The sequence below is a fragment of the Gopherus flavomarginatus genome, chromosome 9, assembly GCF_025201925.1.
Source record: "Gopherus flavomarginatus isolate rGopFla2 chromosome 9, rGopFla2.mat.asm, whole genome shotgun sequence".
Taxonomy (NCBI): domain Eukaryota; kingdom Metazoa; phylum Chordata; order Testudines; family Testudinidae; genus Gopherus; species Gopherus flavomarginatus.
Genome location: NC_066625.1, coordinates 63,168,959 through 63,187,472, shown reverse-complemented (window position 1 = coordinate 63,187,472; position 18,514 = coordinate 63,168,959). Strand labels below are relative to the sequence as shown.

Here is an 18,514-nt window from a genome sequence, read left to right as displayed (position 1 = left end):
TATAATCAACGTTTTGTTCAATATTTGGATTGTGTGAGAATGATGCATGCTGCAAGATGAACAAATGTAGAATTGATCGGATGCTTCTTATAGGTTTTTTTTTTAAATTTAAAAATGAAAAGCCCTCGTCCTCCATTCATATCAAGTGAGAGAGACTCAACTGCAGGTTTGGGACCTGTGATTTTAAATGGTGCTCTAATGCCCCAATATATTGGCTAATAAAGGGCATTCAGCACAGAATTCAGCCTATTCTATCTTAATTTATTTTGTTAACTGGCAGAATCTGTTCTTTGAAGTTCGATGTCTCATGGCTAGACTCCATTGGGTGTTTTGGCACAGAGAAAGTTAATGCTGTGCAGCAACTCTTACACCCAAGGTATTTTGGAAGCTATCTTAAAGTTGTTTTGGTGTCACAATCCCTAGGTTCGATATTTTTAGATTTGCATCTCAAGCCTGCACCTAGGAATCTCCTGGGAAATAAGCAAGACAAGGATGGCTGCAGAATGAGTAACTTTATAGCCAAGAAGATTGGATTTCACAAAGTACCTAGTAATTAGCAAAAGGTAAAGGATGGGAGGCCAGGGAAGTTGGATTAGAGGTAAAGCAGTATGTGCAACATAGATGAAATGAGCATAAAAAAAAATATTTTAACACATACTGCAGCAACTTGGTGTGATTACCACTGTCATGCAATGGAATAAGATTCCTCTGTATGTTTGCTGAAAGATTCAGTGCAAAGCCATTCTGTGCATCTGAAGAAGTGAGCTGTAGCTCACGAAAGCTCATGCTGAAATAAATTTGTTGGTCTCTAAGGTGCCACAAGTACTCTTGTTCTTAGTGCAAAGACTGTATCCAGATAAGGCTGGTGCATTATAGTAAAACAAAATGCATAGGAGTTGAGAGAATATAGTTTTTGGACTGTGTGGTGATAGTGTCTTACTCTCTGCCCGCATACCCTCCATATGCTGTTTGGGCTCAGCTGGATTTCCCCAGCCATAGACTGGGGCAACCTTCAGTTCTTTTGTGAAGGATGGTCCCTAAATTTCACTGAGAGTTGTACACATGTAGCATGTATCCAAAGCTTGAGAATTTGAAAGTAGCAGAGTTTTATTGGTCCACACATGCACCATTGCTTTGCCTCATGGTTTTGTCCAAGGATAAAGGGCGGAGCAGACCAACTGCACCCTCAGTTCCTTCTCACTGCCATGTAGACCGAGTTGGAGCTGCTAGTGTCCTCTTGTTTCTGATGCACTTTGAGGAAAAATCCACCACCTGTTTTTTTTTTGGAGTTGTACATAGTTCTTTTTGTTTATGTTGTAGTTTTTAGTGTTCAGTAATAGTTTTAGAAATTAAGAGACTTCGGAAACTCTGTTTTCTCAGGTCCCCTCGGGTCCCCCGCCCACCCCAATCACCCATGCCTGAACTGGATTATGCCAAAGATGCTTGGGTTCAAGATCTGTGCCTCCTGACCATGTTGGTTCTCAGTCAGTTATGAGCACCAGTGCTCTCCTTACTGCTTGGGAGAAGCCCACATTTTATCCAGGTGCAGTATCTGCCTCTCCTTCCCAAGCTGTACCCAGGAAGTTCAGGCTCTCCGTTTCAAGAAGCATCTCGTGGAGGTTGCCATGAGGCCACAGTCAGATTGAGGCAAGGGAACCTTCCATACATTGGCCTGAGACACCCAGGACTATGCCTCTGATCAGACAGGGAGTCCAGTTTCACTGGTACCAATACTGTGGACCTCATGCCAGGGTCTAGTCATGAGACAGGGAAGCATGCACGTAAACGTGCCAGTAAGTTTTTCTCCAGGCTAAGAAGAACAATGCATCTTCCACGAGTTCGAGCTATGGACAAGCGGCATGTTCCAAGGCTCACAAGCACAAGAAGTCTCACAGACTGGTGGACCCACTGTTCGCTGAGCTTTGTCTGTCTTCCAAGTTGTCACCCCCTAAGTGAAGGGAACCATTGGTTCCGAAGTAGCCCTCTGGTTCTGACTACGGAGCTTGTGCTCAGGCCCGTAAACTTTTTTGGTCAGGGGAAATGAGATTCCCACTTTCTCCTACCCTGGACTTACCTCACTTGAGTTGGGCTTCCACCCACTCTCCTACGGCACTGTCATTGGAACTGGGCTCTGACTTAGCATCATTGGAGGACTTGGAAAGAGCACAGGGGCTGCTTCTGCCCTACCGCTGATATGACTACCTTACTATTCTGCCAGCTCAGTAACAGTACCCTCCCTTTTCCCCAACACAGGTTGCACTGGTGTTCCACTCCGTGGAGCCCTCCACGGCATCTGCCGGATCAGTCCTGTTGGTTGTACTGGGGGTCCTGGCCTCAATATCCAGCTTCGGAGCCTTCCCGTTCACCAAGAGAGGATTCACCCCCTTCCCCACTTCGAGCATCCCCAAGTGGGCATTTACAACCAGTTTTGGAGGATGAGCCACTTAGTCCAGATCTGGTGCCACCAGAACAGATGTTGTTGTGTCTTTGGCTTCCCCTTCACTATTGAATGACTTTTTTTCTCAGTTCCAGGACCTCTTAAGCAAGGTGGCTGAGGACCTCCATATTCCACTGGAGGAAATACAGGACAAACAGCATCAGGTTCTTGACCTGTTGCATGCTTCGGTACTGGCCATTGTTGCTCCACCAATCAACAATGTCATTCTACAACCGGCTCAAACTGTTTGGCACACCCCCAGCCACTTGCGCATCCACTCCAAGGGGACAGAGAAGAGGTATCGTGTACCAGCGAAGGAATTGAGTTTCTGTTCTCTCACCCCACACCTAATTCCTTCATGATATAGACAGTGACAGAGGGGGCAAGGCAGAAACACCCACTCTCCACCCCGGCAGACAAGCAAGGGAAGCAACTGGGGCACAAGGTTTTCTTGTGGGCTAGTCTCCAGTTTAGGATTTCCAACTACCAGGCATTATTGGCTAAATATGACTTTCTCAGTTACAGCAAATTGGAGGACTTTATGGACAAACTTTCCTAGCAAGATTGTGCCAGTTTTCAGGCTATCTTGGAGAGCAAGCTGGTCAGGGAAACTTCTTTGTGCTCAATGCCAGGAGAATTGTCATGTGGAGGAAATCATGGCTGCATTCATCTAATTTCCACAAGGAGGTACAGAATACCATAGTGGACCTCCCATTTGATGAGTCTCATCTATTCAATCAGAAGACCGACATTTCCCTCCACTCTCTCAGATTCCAGAGCCACTCCATGATCTCTGGGTATCTGTGCACCTGTATTCAAAAGAAAAGTCTACTGTCCATAACCTGAACAACAGTTCAGAACTCCCCACTTCTTCCAACAACCTATAAACCTCCTCACAAGTGGCAGAAGACTCATGACATACCAGAGGACAGGATCAGTCACAACCTTCAGCATCACATGCTCAGTCCTCTCAGAAGAGATATTTCCAAGCGTACCTAAACTTCCCCCAAAACTTCTACATACATAAATACTACAGCAAAACATAAAAATTAATCTTGTTGCATTTTCAAGTTGAGAAACAATTGTTTTAGAACTGGTATTTAACTACGAAGTATGCTCACTATAAAACTGCTCATTCTTAATTTGAAAGATGACACATCAAGATCTATTTAGCCATAACTTTTCAATCTTTTCTCAAACAACTTTTCTTATTGGGGAAAAATCTGGTTGTAGTGTAATTATATCAACTGTTTTGGGTTTTTTTTGTATTTCTCTCCTATAATGCTGGTTCATCAGAAGCTAACTTTTGTCACTTCTCTTTAAAGGTGATTTGGGGAGAAAGCGTGTTTGGATAGTAGTCTAGTTTTTGCACACAGTTAACTTACTTACTTGAGGTAATTAAAATTCAGCAGGTAATTATGAAACTATTTTGATATGTAAGTCATTTGAACTACTTCATTTGTGGCCATACCAAATTCATGGTCTATTTTGATCAGTTTCAGGGCCAGAGGGTTTTTAAATTGGTCAATTTCATGTTTTCAGATGTTTACATCTGAAATTTCAATGTGGTGTAACCATGGAGGTCCCAACCCAAAAGGTACCCGGAGGTAGGTCTGATCCCTCCCACCCCCAAAGAGCAGCCATGCAGGGGAAGTACAAGTCCTATCCCTCCCCAGCCCGGCTGGGACTCGCAGGTAGGAGCCCTCAGCTAAGGTGCTTCCAGCAGCAAGGGGAGATCAGATTTCACAGTCCGGGACACGTTTTTCATGGCCATGAAATTGATAGGGCCCTACATATATACTAGGAAAGGGATTAGAAATTGTTCTCGAGTTAAATGAATAAAGATTAAATACACAAATCTGTTGAATATTGAACACATATATTCTTAATGTTTAGTCTCCTTTCTTTCTTTTTTTAAGCATTCGTAAATTGATGAAAATTTTTTTTGTCATTAGTTGGAAGTGATGTAACTTAATGGGTAGCAGTGATTCTGAAGTTTAGTCAGAAGGGCTGGGGCAAAAAATGCTTCAAACTCAGTATTGGTGATGACTCAGGTAGTCAAGTAAAGACACAGCAAACCAGCTGATAATGCCTGGGATTAGTTTCATTGTCTAATATTGCATATGCTTCTGTCCATGTCAGTTTTGTCATTCAATAAGATAAGATAATGGTGTTGCGTTCTGATTGAATTGTCTTATTCTTGAGCATACTTTTATGGCCTAGTTCATTATCATGTCTTTACCCAAGTGTATGGTGATTTATAGGTGCACAGTTTTATTTGCCTGATGCTTGTAACATTGCAGATTGTAACCTGAAGTGAAATATTGGTGCTTAATTTTGAATTATCATAAGGAATTAGATGTATCACTAAACAGTAGAAATTAGGCTACCATTGTTCAGAAAAAATTAAATATGTATGTTTTAAAACCCAGACAAGTACTTGATTACTATAAAAAGTTATGGAGCATCTTGAGTTGTGGGATCTGTTTACTACACTCATGTTCCACCTTATAAGGCACTTCAGCAGTTTCCTCATCTCCTGCTGTTGACTCCAATATTAAGGCCCACAAAGACAGCAATCAGCCAGAAACATTAACAAACCACAATATAAATGAATGGGTGTTTTTTCAACAAAATTATATGAAGAGAGCTTAATTTACTAGGACAGTTCTTCATTAGCTTGGCAAGAGTATTCAGGCTAAAGAACTTCTTTGTGAAAACCTATTTTTTTATTTTTTAAGCTAGGTGAATAAGACCATCAGGAAATGAGTAACATTTGCTGGTATTACTTGCTTAACAAACAGATGGATTTTCTTTTGTTGCTAAGGTGACTTCCTTTTAGTATGTAAACAATCTCTCACTGGTGCTATATTCATGATAATGTGTTCAGTATTTAAGTGTTTGACATAATTATACTATTAAATGCCATACTTTTGTTAGGGGAAAGAGTTAAAAAGCCATAATCTTTCTAATTCAAATCAGTTGCATAGTATGTAATAGAAAGGAAGTTGCAGTTTAGTAAAATACGTTCTACTGTAAGAAAAATCAGTTCACTTTAGGAAACACAATGTGCACTAGGAAAAAAAGAAAACCAGGCATTTTAGTATCAAGTGTGAAGTAAGCTTCTAAGGGTCAGGCAAGGACCTTAGTATTTACCTGTAAAGTGTTCTATATACCTGCAATACTCTGATGTAAGTTTTTGAGGTATTGAATGAGGGGATAAGAGTACACACTCTGTGTCTGGTATTAGGATAAAGTTCTCAAAAGTAGAGCATAGTAATGGATATTATTTTCATTTTGTATCATAAGCCATCTGTATATATTGTTGCACTGAGTCTTAGTATTTGACATAGGGTGGTACAGTTAATTGCTGGCTGCCAAGTTAAGACTGTTTTTATTTCTGGTTTTAGACCTGTTTTTATTGAAACTTTGTTTTGAGTATGTTCACCTATTTATATTCACTTTTTATTAAATAGATGTCTGATTTGTTTGTCCATGAAAGGTTCTGGGCTGACTGGACACTCACTTTGAAAAGCAAGACAATTCTTCAGCAGGATAGGTGGAGGCTCAGTGCCACTCCCATATATTGCCTACTGACTTTCCTGCTCCTTCTCCAAAGCCCCTTCCTGGTCCTTACTGGCTGCTTTTTCTTCCCCTCATTGCCCGCTTCTTGTGGCACACTGCGTAGACTTGCAAGTCTTTATTTTCAAGGCAAAAATTCAGGGCTTGTAAATGTTTTTATATTGCTACTCTCTAATCTTGTTCCCTTACATAGATAGGGTCCCTGTTTTGTTCTGCAGTTCAGATAAAAGATTAGCATTAATTGAACTGCAGAGTCAGTTGAATGTGACCCCTGTGCACGGTACAGTACAATAGCTCATGTGCTGTACTCCGTAGAGAGAGAGAGAGAGAGAAAATTAGAACAGAAATAAATGGTGGAATACTAACAAAACATGAGGTATTATCAGAAGCTAATAACTCAACATTTGATTATAGCAAAACTAAAACTGGACATTAGACCAACAGCACTCACTACTGCTTATTGAACAAGTGGGAACCTACATAACAAATGTCTGTACATTTTCTTTTAAACTTAATTATAATTCCAAGGGTTGGAAACATTTGGAATTTCATCCTTTGGTTCAACTCCACAGACCTTACACTTTTCTCTAAACATTTTCATTGTATCTCTGATCAAAGCTTGCTGATATAAAAGAAATTTAAATATAGTTTGTAACATATCCCTAACATTACAGGCACAAAGAATAAACAATGAAATTTATTTTAAAAATTAAATTAAAATCTCCTTTTGGGGCCTAATCCTGCCAACTGGGAATCAAGGAAATTCAGAACCTCTTTGAAAAAGTAGTACTGCAGTGTTCATTTGGTACTCAAATTCTTATTGAAATAACTCAAGAAAATACATTTACCTTTTCTCTGTAATAAGGTAAAACCAAATGGGGACTGTCTAGCCATCTATTGGATCTGTTAGGATTCTCTGAAATTCAGTGTTTGAATTTGGGTGGAAGGAAGGGTTTGCTAAACACAGTGTTTAAAGTTGGATGCAATTTCTTTCTGTATTTTTCACTTGGTTCTGAAAAGGCACACTTCTGTGTGGGGGAAAGTGCAGTTACATAAGCAAAAATTGCACAGCCACTAAATGAGCAATAGTACTAACTTAGTACTTGTATAGGCACTGAAAATTGCCATGCAACTAGTATGAGGTGAATATAATGAGGAGTCCTTTTCCGAATGTTTCAGTTAGAAACCGAGGAAGTTCCATTGAGCTGTTTCCTGTCTCTATATAAAAAATCTGTTTTTCCTCAGCTTTAATACTCCCAATGAGTAGCTAACTATGAATATAAATTTGTCAATTTACAGTTGAGGTACTGCACAGCTCAGAAGAACTTCTATATATTGACAGCAAAATCTAACTTCACTTTTTTTTTTTTTTTTTTTTTTAAATCAGAGCACAACAATGGAAGAAACAGCTATATGGGAACAACACACAGTGACTCTTCACAGGGTAAGTTATTACAGCAATTAATTCTGTATGCATAACTCAGGATACTGGCAGCTTTTGAAAACAATAGAAAAGAGCCAGATGTCAGGAAGCAAAAGAAAAGGAAACTGGTTTTGTCACATTCCTTTGTTTAAAATTAGAATTGTTGTAAATTCTCTGCTCAAACAGTAGTTATTGGTAAAACTTGCCAAGAAGACAACTTTATTACCTAGTCACTCTTGAGCTTGCCTGAGTTTCTTAGGTAACTTCTTTGTACATATCCCCACACGACTGAAAATTATGCTGAAGTGTAGTTCATGCATTGCAAAGCTAAGAGTTTTAGCAGTATAACTGTGTAATTTAAACATAAAAATGTGTTGCAAATGCTTGTTTTGCTGAAACTTTTATAGGACAGTGTAGTTAAATGTAAATAGAATACAATTTCCACAAATAAAAATTTCCGTTTGAGAATAGTTGGTACAAACCTGTATTTCTGATACACATACTTTGACTCTTTGACCATGTACTGACCAGAATTGGCTGGAAATTGTGCTTGAGGCCTCAGTCATCTGCTTGTGTTGACCTGTGGTAGGCAGAGTAGATTGTTTTTATAAATTGTCACACTGTCTGGAGTGGCTCACGACTGAATGTGCCTACCTCAGGGCAGACTGTCAGAAAACAGGACAAACGCCTTATGCTGGTGGCGTGTTCTATACTTACATTTCACCACGCCAGTGACAGATGTGAACTCCTGGATCACAATACCAGTCTTACCATGGCTTCACAGACAGTCCCCTCTCCAGTCTATCTTGCCACTCACACAAACTGGACTTTTTATGATAAAAGGTCACTTAAACCAAAAATCACACCACATCAGGTTGCTCCAAGTTCCAAGAGACTAGTCACTTACCCCTGATCAATTGATACTCTAGATCAGTGGTCCCCAACCTTTTTCGTGTGGCGGGTGTGAGACGACCAGCCACCGAGGGCTGTGGCCAGTGGACGAGCATCTGCCGAAATGCTGAGAAGCGGCAATAACAATAGGCGTCACTGCTGAAATGCCACTGACAAGCAGGGTCATCCAGAGGCGTCGCCAGCGAAATGCCGCCAAAAATCATTGGCATTTCGGCGGTGCAACCTCTGGATGACACTGCTTCTTGGCGGCATTTCAGCGGATGCGTGTCGGCCGGACAGTACGCAGGTGCACATAGATGCCCCGGCAGGCGCCATGGTGCCCGAGGGCACCGCATTTGGGGACCATTGCTCTAGATCTTACACCAAAGAGAATGCTCGTAGCCAATTATATAATAAACTAACTAAAGATTTATTAGCTAAGAAAAGGAAATAAGAGTTATTGAGAGGTTAAAGCACGTAAAAATATATGTACAGGTGAGTCAGTTTGTAATTCCAAATAGTGGCAGTGATGATATAAACTGCCAGTTTCTCAAAAGTCTTTGTTTCTGGGCAGCTCTGCTTAGCGTCTGGTACACTTCCCTGTAAGCGTCCAGAGATCCAGGATCTTTCCCTGAATCCATACTTGGGGCTTCTTCAGAAAACAAGTTGACAGTGTCACTACCCAGATGGGCTTTTCCGTTGATGCTGGAGAGTAAAGAATGTATTTTGAATCTTTGACCTCCGATTATCACACACAATCTTCTTAGCACATGCGCAACATACCTCAGGTGGCACCTGACCAGAATTCATCACTGAGTTTGGTCGTCTGGTTGGATCATTAGATTCCTTGGCTTGGGCCAGCAACTGGCAGGGGGAGTGCGATGGGAAGGCTGATCCATGGCCCCATCACACAAACTGACCACTTGCTTTGAAATTAGCACTTTTCTGTTAAATTTCTTTGTTACGTTCCACAAGGCTTCTTCCTCGTTTGATAGGTTATTTAGTTACAGGGGTATACACAATGTAAATGTTTGCCACTATATTATACACATAATTAACAAGTTCATGCATCATTAATAACAAAATGACTTAATTCCATGTAAATTTTAAGTTGATTGTACTTCAATATCAATTGTAACACACATTTTGATTACGTTCTTTTAATGCTGTGACATTAATTCACTAATGCAATATTTTATCTAATATCAGCATTGATCATGTAAATCTTTCAAGTAAAAAACAAACAAACCAACCCTTGAACCTTTCTCTAGCACTAATATGTTTTAATGGATTCCCACTATCCTGTACTAATAAAGGGTTATAGTACACCGTTCACCCCACATACATACTTTTCAAGACATTGGGTTTGCCTCTGGAGAAAGTATGCATATTAGGATTACATGTATACATCAGGCTGGCTGACTCTTGCTTCAGTCTGCTCTGCAGCTGAGAAGTAATCCTCTTCCAAAGCAGCATCACAGGGTCAAGACTAGTTCTAAACTTTTGTTTCTTAAATTTGATTGCCTTGTTACACTGCTGCTAATCTACAGAATGTGTTCTGAACCTCTGGGGGAGATTGCGAAGATGAGATGGAAAAGGACCTATAGAAAACAGTTGTTAAAGTGGAAAAGATACTAAAGTCAAGAAATAAAGAGAGAAGGACAGAAAGGAGCAGTAGACACAAATTGATAAATTAGACCTGAGTAATAAATTCAAGGAAAAACATGTGAAGTTGGGAGTGTGTATGGACCATAGTACTGAAACGTGTTAACTTCCTAAATAGATTAATAAAATGATGATGAAATTGTTAGAGGGTGGTACTAGCCCTTTAAGAGGGAAGACTGTGTACCTGTGACTTATCAGCTGACCCCCAAGTGGGCTTAAAAGAGGGCTCCTGGGCCCTAGAGCTGGGACAGACCTGGTTAGTCAGAACCTTCTTAGAGTACGGACCGAAGCAGTGTCTACATTACAAGTGCTATAGCAGCACAGCCCCAGCTATGCTGCTGTAGCACCACAGCATAGATTCTTCTTACATAGACTCGTAGACTTTAAGGTCAGAAGGGACCATTATGATCATCTAGTCTGACCTCCTGCACAATGCAGGCCACAGAATCTCACCCACCCACTCCTGTAACAAATCCCTAACCTATGTCTGAGTCAATGGAAGAGTGATAGCTAGGGCAACAGAAGAATTCCTCCATTGACTTCGCTACATCTACAGTAGGGGTTAGGTTAGCTTAATTATGTCACCCACTGAAATACATTTTTTTACACCCCATAGGGACGTAGCTAGGTCGATGTAAATTCTAAGGTAGACCAGGCCTGAGGCAGTCTAGAAAAGGGCAGGTCAGAGCTGATTGGGAGTGAGATTGGCAGGTGAGAGCTGCCAGAGACCAGAAAAGCTGTAGGTGGGTCCTGGGGAATGGCTGAAGGCAAGAGATCAGCAAGAGGAGTTTGTCAGTTGACTACCCCAAGCCGGAGAGCCAGGGCTCAGAGGCTGAAGGCCAGAGAGCAGCAGCAAGAGTCATCTGCTGACTTTTTTTAATCATAGGGAGCCAAAGCCAAGGGCTGGAGAGAGCTTAAAGCTAGTGGAGGGGCTTAACCATTGACATCTCAGTGGAAAGTTGGAGCCAGGGCAGGGTGAACTTCCAGCACAGGAGTTATAGGATTTCCAGCTAGGAAAAATGGAATTGCACTCCAGCTAGAAGGGCTGAGGTGGCTGTCCTGCTAAAAGGTCAGGAGAGCACGAATGAAGAGCCCAAGTATGGTGGATGATGCCGGAGTGTGCTATGTAGGGCATATAGGGACTCAAGGATGTGGATTTTAAAAACTGTATATATTTGCTCTGAGAGACTCTGTTTTGGGACTTCTGTTATGGACTGTTGTGCTATACATTTTTGTAATATACTGCACCCAAAAAGTAGTGGTATGGAGCAGAAAGAGCCTGGTGTGGAATTAGTGAGGACTCTGAAGGAGGGAAACTGATGCAGGTGCACTTGTTCAGCAGCAGCCCTACAGCTGGAGGTTGTTCCAGGAAGGAGCTGCCCTATGATATAGATATATCTATGGCTGTGCCTCTTGATCACTAGTTCAAATCTTGCTCAAGCTGGTAGTGATGGAAAGTTGTGAACATCTGATATTGTGTGTGACAGGTTGCCCACTGCCCCCTCTGGAGTTCCACCTGGTGTATTGGGGTACCCTGAGCCCGCTGGTTCTGCCAGTCTGGGTTCTCTGACATTGCCCTGCTGAGTCAAGCCCTCAAGTCTCCTCTAGCACACGCACCGGTAAGGCCACACCCAGCTGCAGAAAGACACTGATCAGCTCTGTGTCGGAAAGACTCAGCTCTGGAATTGACCAATACTCAAGTGCATGCCCCCTCTCGAGTGTAAGTCTAAAATTGTATTGTCTTGCGCTGCACAGGAATCTGTACAGCGTAAGCTCTGAAATCCACCCCCTCCCTCAATGTGGAGGAAGATATGCACAGCTTTCTTTCTCTCCTCCCCACTGCCATAGTTATGAATTCAACAAACTGGTTTCAGAATAACCAAAAACAAATTTATTAACTACATAAGATAGATTTTAAATGATTATAAGGGATAGCAAACAGATCAAAGCAGATTACTTTAGTAAATAAACAAAAACCACAAACTGAGTTTAACACACTAGATAGGATATAAATTAGCAAATTCTCACCCTGAGTGATAAACATGCTGGCAGATTCTTAAGGCACAAGTTGCCTTGGCTTTCCCAGGTTTTCATACACAGGCTAAGAATCCTTCTAGCCTGAGACCATCACTTCCCACAGTTCAGTCCTTGCCCCTCAGGTATTTCCGAGTATGTTGTTACAGGGAGAGTGAGGTATCCTCATGATGCCTTTGTCCTCCTTTTTATATCTTTTTCCACTTGCTGGAAAGCTCTTTTGCTGTCTCCTGGGTCAAACGGTTCCCATTCTGTAGGGCTATATCTGAGAGGTTTCTATTGTACACAGTTCCTGGGGTCATTCTTGTGCCTATGTACATTTCCCCAGTAAGCCATTAAAATTGTTTGGCCTTTTTATTGTTGTACCTGAAAGGATGCTTGTGGATGTTTTTTTCAACTCACAGCATGTTTCAGTAACACATATATTGCCAAACTTCATAATGTCACATATGATGATAAAACATACAATCCAACAAGATATTAATGTCTAGTAGATTGACTTTTCGAATGATACCTCACAGGACATACTTTGTACAAAACATATCCTAATTACATGACAGTGATGAATATTGGGGTGTCAGGGTATCTGAGTGGTCTAGCTTACATAATATGTAGGACCCTTTTTGGCAGTCTTACCACAGAGTGAAAAATGGAATAGTCCGCAAAGAATGAACTGCCCTTTCAGGCCTAGAGATAGATTTCTTTCAGAATGTTCAAGGCACATTAGCACAGCAATTTGATTAAGTTTGCATTGTCACTTTCATTGCTGTGGATATGTAGGACTTAATTTTCCAGTGCTCTTTCTATAACTTTTCCTTTAATTCTTGTTTCAAAAAATAAAAATATTCCAGTTAGTTGAATGTGATACGGTAAGGTGATCTTTACTTCTTGGGATTTGGGTTCAAATCCTGGTGAGGTCATGAGTCAATTGATATTTTAGATCATTCCCCATGAAACAAACCCATAGTGAGCTTCCTTCAGTTTTCTTGTCTGGGGCACTGTCAATAGCTGCGAACATTTAAAGTAATACTGAGTGACATACATGAAGGCAGTCATGAAGGACAGAATACTGTTTTTATGCGCCTCTGAATTTAGCTTTCACTATACACTACAGTGCAATGAAGTGCAGGTGCTGCCCTTCCAAAAGTTGTATTTAGCAAAAGACCCAGAGGAGCTGCTGCCTTTTTGGAAATGGTTGTATATTGGAATTTTGCAAAGCGATGTATTGTTTCAACAAGGCCTCTATTTTCATTAAGAGAGCAACAGCACTATACTAAATATATAAAACTTCATAATGTTCCTGCTTGGTATCAAAGTGCCATTTTAGTATGTGTTTTTCTGCACAATGTTAAAGTTGTTGGACACTTCCCATTTTCCAGGATGACATTCTCCCATGTCTGTGGTTCTGTCATGTGTGCTTACTGTTCTAGCCACTACAGATGTATACCTACATCTACATGTTGAGTAGTTGGTGGTCTTGTCCTGTTTTAAACCACAAGGTTTAACACTGATAGCAAGAACTTAGCCTGTACTGAACACCAAATGCAAACCCCTCTAATTGTTAATGTGGGATTTTTGGTTTTGTTTAAAAATATTAAACCGGTCACTATTTGGGATGGAGATGTGAAGGAAGAGGTAGCTTTTAGAAGGTTTTTTGTGGTGGTTTGTTCACTTTCAGACTTTGTCAGCAACTCAGAAGCTATCAAGTAGATGAGGTGGCTACCATATAACCTTAGAATACCGGCGTATAAGAGGCTAATTTTTGACCTCAGTCACAGGCAGCAATTTTCAGAGCACTAAAACGATGTAGGGGAAAAACACCTCCACAGGAGTTATAGGGATATGGTTGCATGACTTACTTGCCCTCTCAGTAGTTCCATGAGTCCAGACTATATAGACCTGCTGCAGATTCCATCCATCTAGTCTCTGATGTGTTGGCCTTCAAGATTCAAATTTCTCTTCACAGGAGTAGGGAACTAAAGGAGCCCCTCTGGAATTTGCTCATCCTGAAACAGCTGAGAGCAGCAAGTTAGTAGTGAATTATTCAGATGCAGCACAGAAGGAGGTGCTGCAGAGATGGATCAAACTGGAGACACCCCCTTTCCACACTAGATTGGCTGCTCATTGTATTTCTCCAAGAAATATTTAGTCTGCTGGCACAGTTCCTCAGAATTGCCATGATTTTGTCCATATGCTTTTCTGTAAGACCTAAATGCTATTAATATGTGTATTATGGAGTGAAGCCAAGTAAGGCAGTGGAACAGACTGATTTCACAGTGTGATTTTAGCTTTATGTATTTTCATAACTCCATGTGGACTTGGGTAGTGGAGTTTGGTTCGATACTTCTTAGTGACAAAAGATGGCTTGTTTATCTAAGTGGGCACCAGATGTGGTAGGGGAAAAATTTTGCCAGTTTATTTTAAATTGATTCATACATGTGTCTATCAAAGATACTTTTATAGCCCCCACTATCATAGTATCTCAACGTTTTACAGTCTTTAATGTATTTAACCTCAGTGCCCTTCTTGATGGGGAACAAATACCTTCATTTAGGGTGCGGCTCTTTTAAAACTCCCTGAACTCTACTGATATTCAACTCCTCTGACTTCACAGAGGAAAGATGGTGACTGGCAAGGACTTGTTGCTGCTAGCAGCTTTGCTGTGGGCAATTTTTAGATACCATATCTGTTACAGGAAATGATAGCACAGTTGTCTCTCATATTTGTTTTAGAAGTTACTTCGAGGGTGAGGCAATACTGTGCAGCATAACTTTCCTAACATAAAATTTGTCTGAATCAGTCAGAGAACCATATTTAAGTAAGGCTATAGCTAGCACAGTTTCAACTATACAGACAAGGCCTAAAACGTTCAAACGTACTTCTCAAACAAAAATATTTTTCAGTATAACACTGGATGGCACTACACCGTAGTGATTAAGGACTCAGAACTACAGTGGAACCTGGCTAATTCACAGTAATGGCTGAAAAATTGAAAAATTACAGCACTGCATAAAAGAGTCCTGTGGCACCTTATAGACTAACAGACGTTTTGGAGCATGAGCTTTCGTGGGTGAATACCCACTTTGTCAGATGCATGTAGTGGAAATTTCCAGGGGCAGGTATATATATGCAGGCAAGCCAGAGATAATGAGGTAGTTCAATCAGGGAGGATGAGGCCCTGTTCTAGCAGTTGAGGTGTGAAAACCAAGGGAGGAGAAACTGGTTCTGTAACTGGCAAGCCATTCACAGTCTTCGTTTAATCCTGAGCTGATGGTGTCAAATTTGCAGATGGAGTGAAGCTCAGCAGTTTCTCTTTGAAGTCTGGTCCTGAAGTTTTTTTTACTGCAGGATGGCCACCTTAAGGTCTGCTATAGTGTGGCCAGGGAGGTTGAAGTGTTCTCCTGCAGGTTTTTGTATATCGCCATTCCTAATATCTGATTTGTGTCCGTTTATCCTTTTCCGTAGCGACTGTCCAGTTTGGCCGATGTACATAGCAGAGGGGCATTGCTGGCATATGATGGCGTATATTACATTGGTGGACGTGCAGGTGAATGAACCGGTGATGGTGTGGCTGATCTGGTTAGGTCCGGTGATGGTGTCGCTGGTGTAGATATGTGGGCAGAGTTGGCATCGAGGTTTGTTGCATGCATTGGTTCCTGAGCTAGAGTTCCTATGGTGCGGCGTGCAGTTACTGGTGAGAATATGTTTCAGCAGTCCTCGCCCACAGGCAACCTGCCAACCTGAAACATATTCTCACCAGTAACTGCACACCGCACCATAATAACTCTAGCTCAGGAACCAATGCATGCAACAAACCTCGATGCCAACTCTGCCCACATATCTACACCAGCGACACCATCACCGGACCTAACCAGATCAGCCACACCATCACCGGTTCATTCACCTGCACGTCCACCAATGTAATATACGCCATCATATGCCAGCAATGCCCCTCTGCTATGTACATCGGCCAAACTGGACAGTCGCTACGGAAAAGGATAAACGGACACAAATCAGATATTAGGAATGGCGATATACAAAAACCTGCAGGAGAACACTTCAACCTCCCTGGCCACACTATAGCAGACCTTAAGGTGGCCATCCTGCAGTAAAAAAAACTTCAGGACCAGACTTCAAAGAGAAACTGCTGAGCTTCACTCCATCTGCAAATTTGACACCATCAGCTCAGGATTAAACGAAGACTGTGAATGGCTTGCCAGTTACAGAACCAGTTTCTCCTCCCTTGGTTTTCACACCTCAACTGCTAGAACAGGGCCTCATCCTCCCTGATTGAACTACCTCATTATCTCTGGCTTGCCTGCATATATATACCTGCCCCTGGAAATTTCCACTACATGCATCTGACAAAGTGGGTATTCACCCACGAAAGCTCATGCTCCAAAACGTCTGTTAGTCTATAAGGTGCCACAGGACTCTTTGCTGCTTTTACAGATCCAGACTAACACGGCTACCCCCTGATACTTAGCACTGCATAAGTTAAGAAATAAACACCAGAAAAACTCCACATAAATGTATGATAGAACATGCCATATGTACATTTTTTCATTTCTAGTTTAGTTTTAATTTTGATGATCCTAGTAAAAGTAATGTGCATTGTAAAAGAAATACTTAGTAATAAGAACCACTCAGCATATACTATAATAAGCAACCATTTGAGAGGTAAAGGGAAAGCATCAGTACTTTGAGTTGTAAAGTGTGTGTGTGGTTCAGTGAAGGTTCCGAATTCCTCAATGACTGATTTTCATTCACCCAGTGCTTTAAGGCTCACATTTGTGCCCTGCTGGTAATTGCTTTGTTGAAGGAGAATTGCAGTGACGAAGTCTGCATTGTAAAAAATAACTTTACCTCCCTTCATAAAACATATTTTTCTCATAAAGTAGTACATTTTGTCAGGAGGCAGACAGGTTTTAGGAATTCCTCATTGCTAGTCTGCAAATCCTTATCGCCTTTGTGTTACTTTGAAAGTTTCTTATCTGCTCTTTGCTTCCCTTTTCCCCGCATTTCCCCCCCCCCTTTTTTAAAAAATGAGTGGTACTTCTTGGGGGTGCAGAGATTTAATATATTGTGCAGGATTGGGACCCAAGTGGATCTCTCTGGAGCTCCATTGACTTCACTGTGGCTTCACACAGACACATGAGTTTTACAAGGATTCAGTGGTAGGGTCAGGGTCTTCATTTGTACAACACTTAAATTATGTAAATGGCCATATAAATGGCTGCTTCTTATTTAATCATGACTAAGGCCAGTGTTTTAAAGTGCAATTCATTTATGAGAAATGACATTGTGGGGTTCTTCATTAGTCCCTCAGTGACTTCAACATCAAACCTGCTCAGTTTACAAATAAAATGTGTTTTTTCCTGGCTGCCACTCCTGCAAACTCAGTCAGGTTATTTCTGGCACAGGCATCACAACAGTAAACATTCTCCAATGGAATTTAGTGAATGATTTATTTGCTGACATGCATGCTAGGGTAAAATTCCTCTTACTATCTCAGCGCTATTCTGGCTTTTTCATGACTTACAATGTAGTAATTTAGTTAAGTCACAGTCAGCAGGAAGTGGATTTAAGTAAGAAGGTGCCATTTTATACATAATTGCTTTTCAGAGCAGTATTATGCTTTAAAAAGTCAGAAGGTTTCAGTAGTAAATACTATACGGTAATACAGTGTACTAACTCTACACTACCACTGTCTGCTGCTTAGCAGTTGTGGACTATTAATTCAAACCCCTTCTCCACATCAGGCAGAAGAGGGAATTGGACCTGGGTCTCCCACATTCTGGGTGAGTGCCCTAAGAATTGGGCTGAAAGTTGTAAGATGGGGCACAGGCCATTTTGTGAATCTAGTCCTTCGTTTCCATTATTTTTATGTGAAGATGTGTCCATTAGCTAAACAAATCAGTTCATTTCTAATAAAACGAATGCTTTGCCAAGAAATGAGTTTTTGTCAACTTTCTGATTTGCTGAAATGTTTCACTTTTTGTTTAACCCAAATTGATTTTGTTAACCTTTCAGAACTGTCTGCAAACTGAAAAATCAGTTATTCTCCCAACTCTGATAAGCATCCACTTTTTTCTGTTTATTCTTTAACAAATTAGAAATTGTATAACATGCTTTTGATTCTCTTGCTGCTTTCATATGATGAGGTAGTAGTGTCTGCACATTGAGCTCAAGTGTAAATCAAATAATGGCAATAATTCAAGACTTTTTTTTAAAAAAGATTTTGTTACATAGATGTTACAAGATGCTCTTGTTCTGTTTTCGGTATATTACTCATAGACTCATAGGTCAGAAGGGACCAATATGATCATCTAGTCTGACCTCCTGCACAAGGCAGGCCACAGAACCCCACCCATCCAATCTTATAACAACCGCTAACCCAGGACCGAGTTATTGAAATCCTCAAAATTGGTTTGAAGACCTCAAGCTGCAGAGAATCCACCAGCAAGCGACCCGTGCCCCAC

General features: G+C 41.1%; 1 protein-coding gene across 10 annotated transcripts in view; it reads left to right on the top strand.

The window, feature by feature from the left end:
- The window catches only part of TJP1 (tight junction protein 1), a 319,386-nt gene that overhangs the window by 207,237 nt on the left and 93,635 nt on the right, over positions 1 to 18,514 (top strand). For all 10 annotated transcript variants that reach the window (XM_050967885.1, XM_050967883.1, XM_050967893.1 and 7 more), the window contains one exon: positions 7,407 to 7,463. In XM_050967885.1, the coding sequence (XP_050823842.1) occupies positions 7,407 to 7,463 (57 nt within the window). The remainder of the gene's footprint in view (positions 1 to 7,406; positions 7,464 to 18,514) is intronic.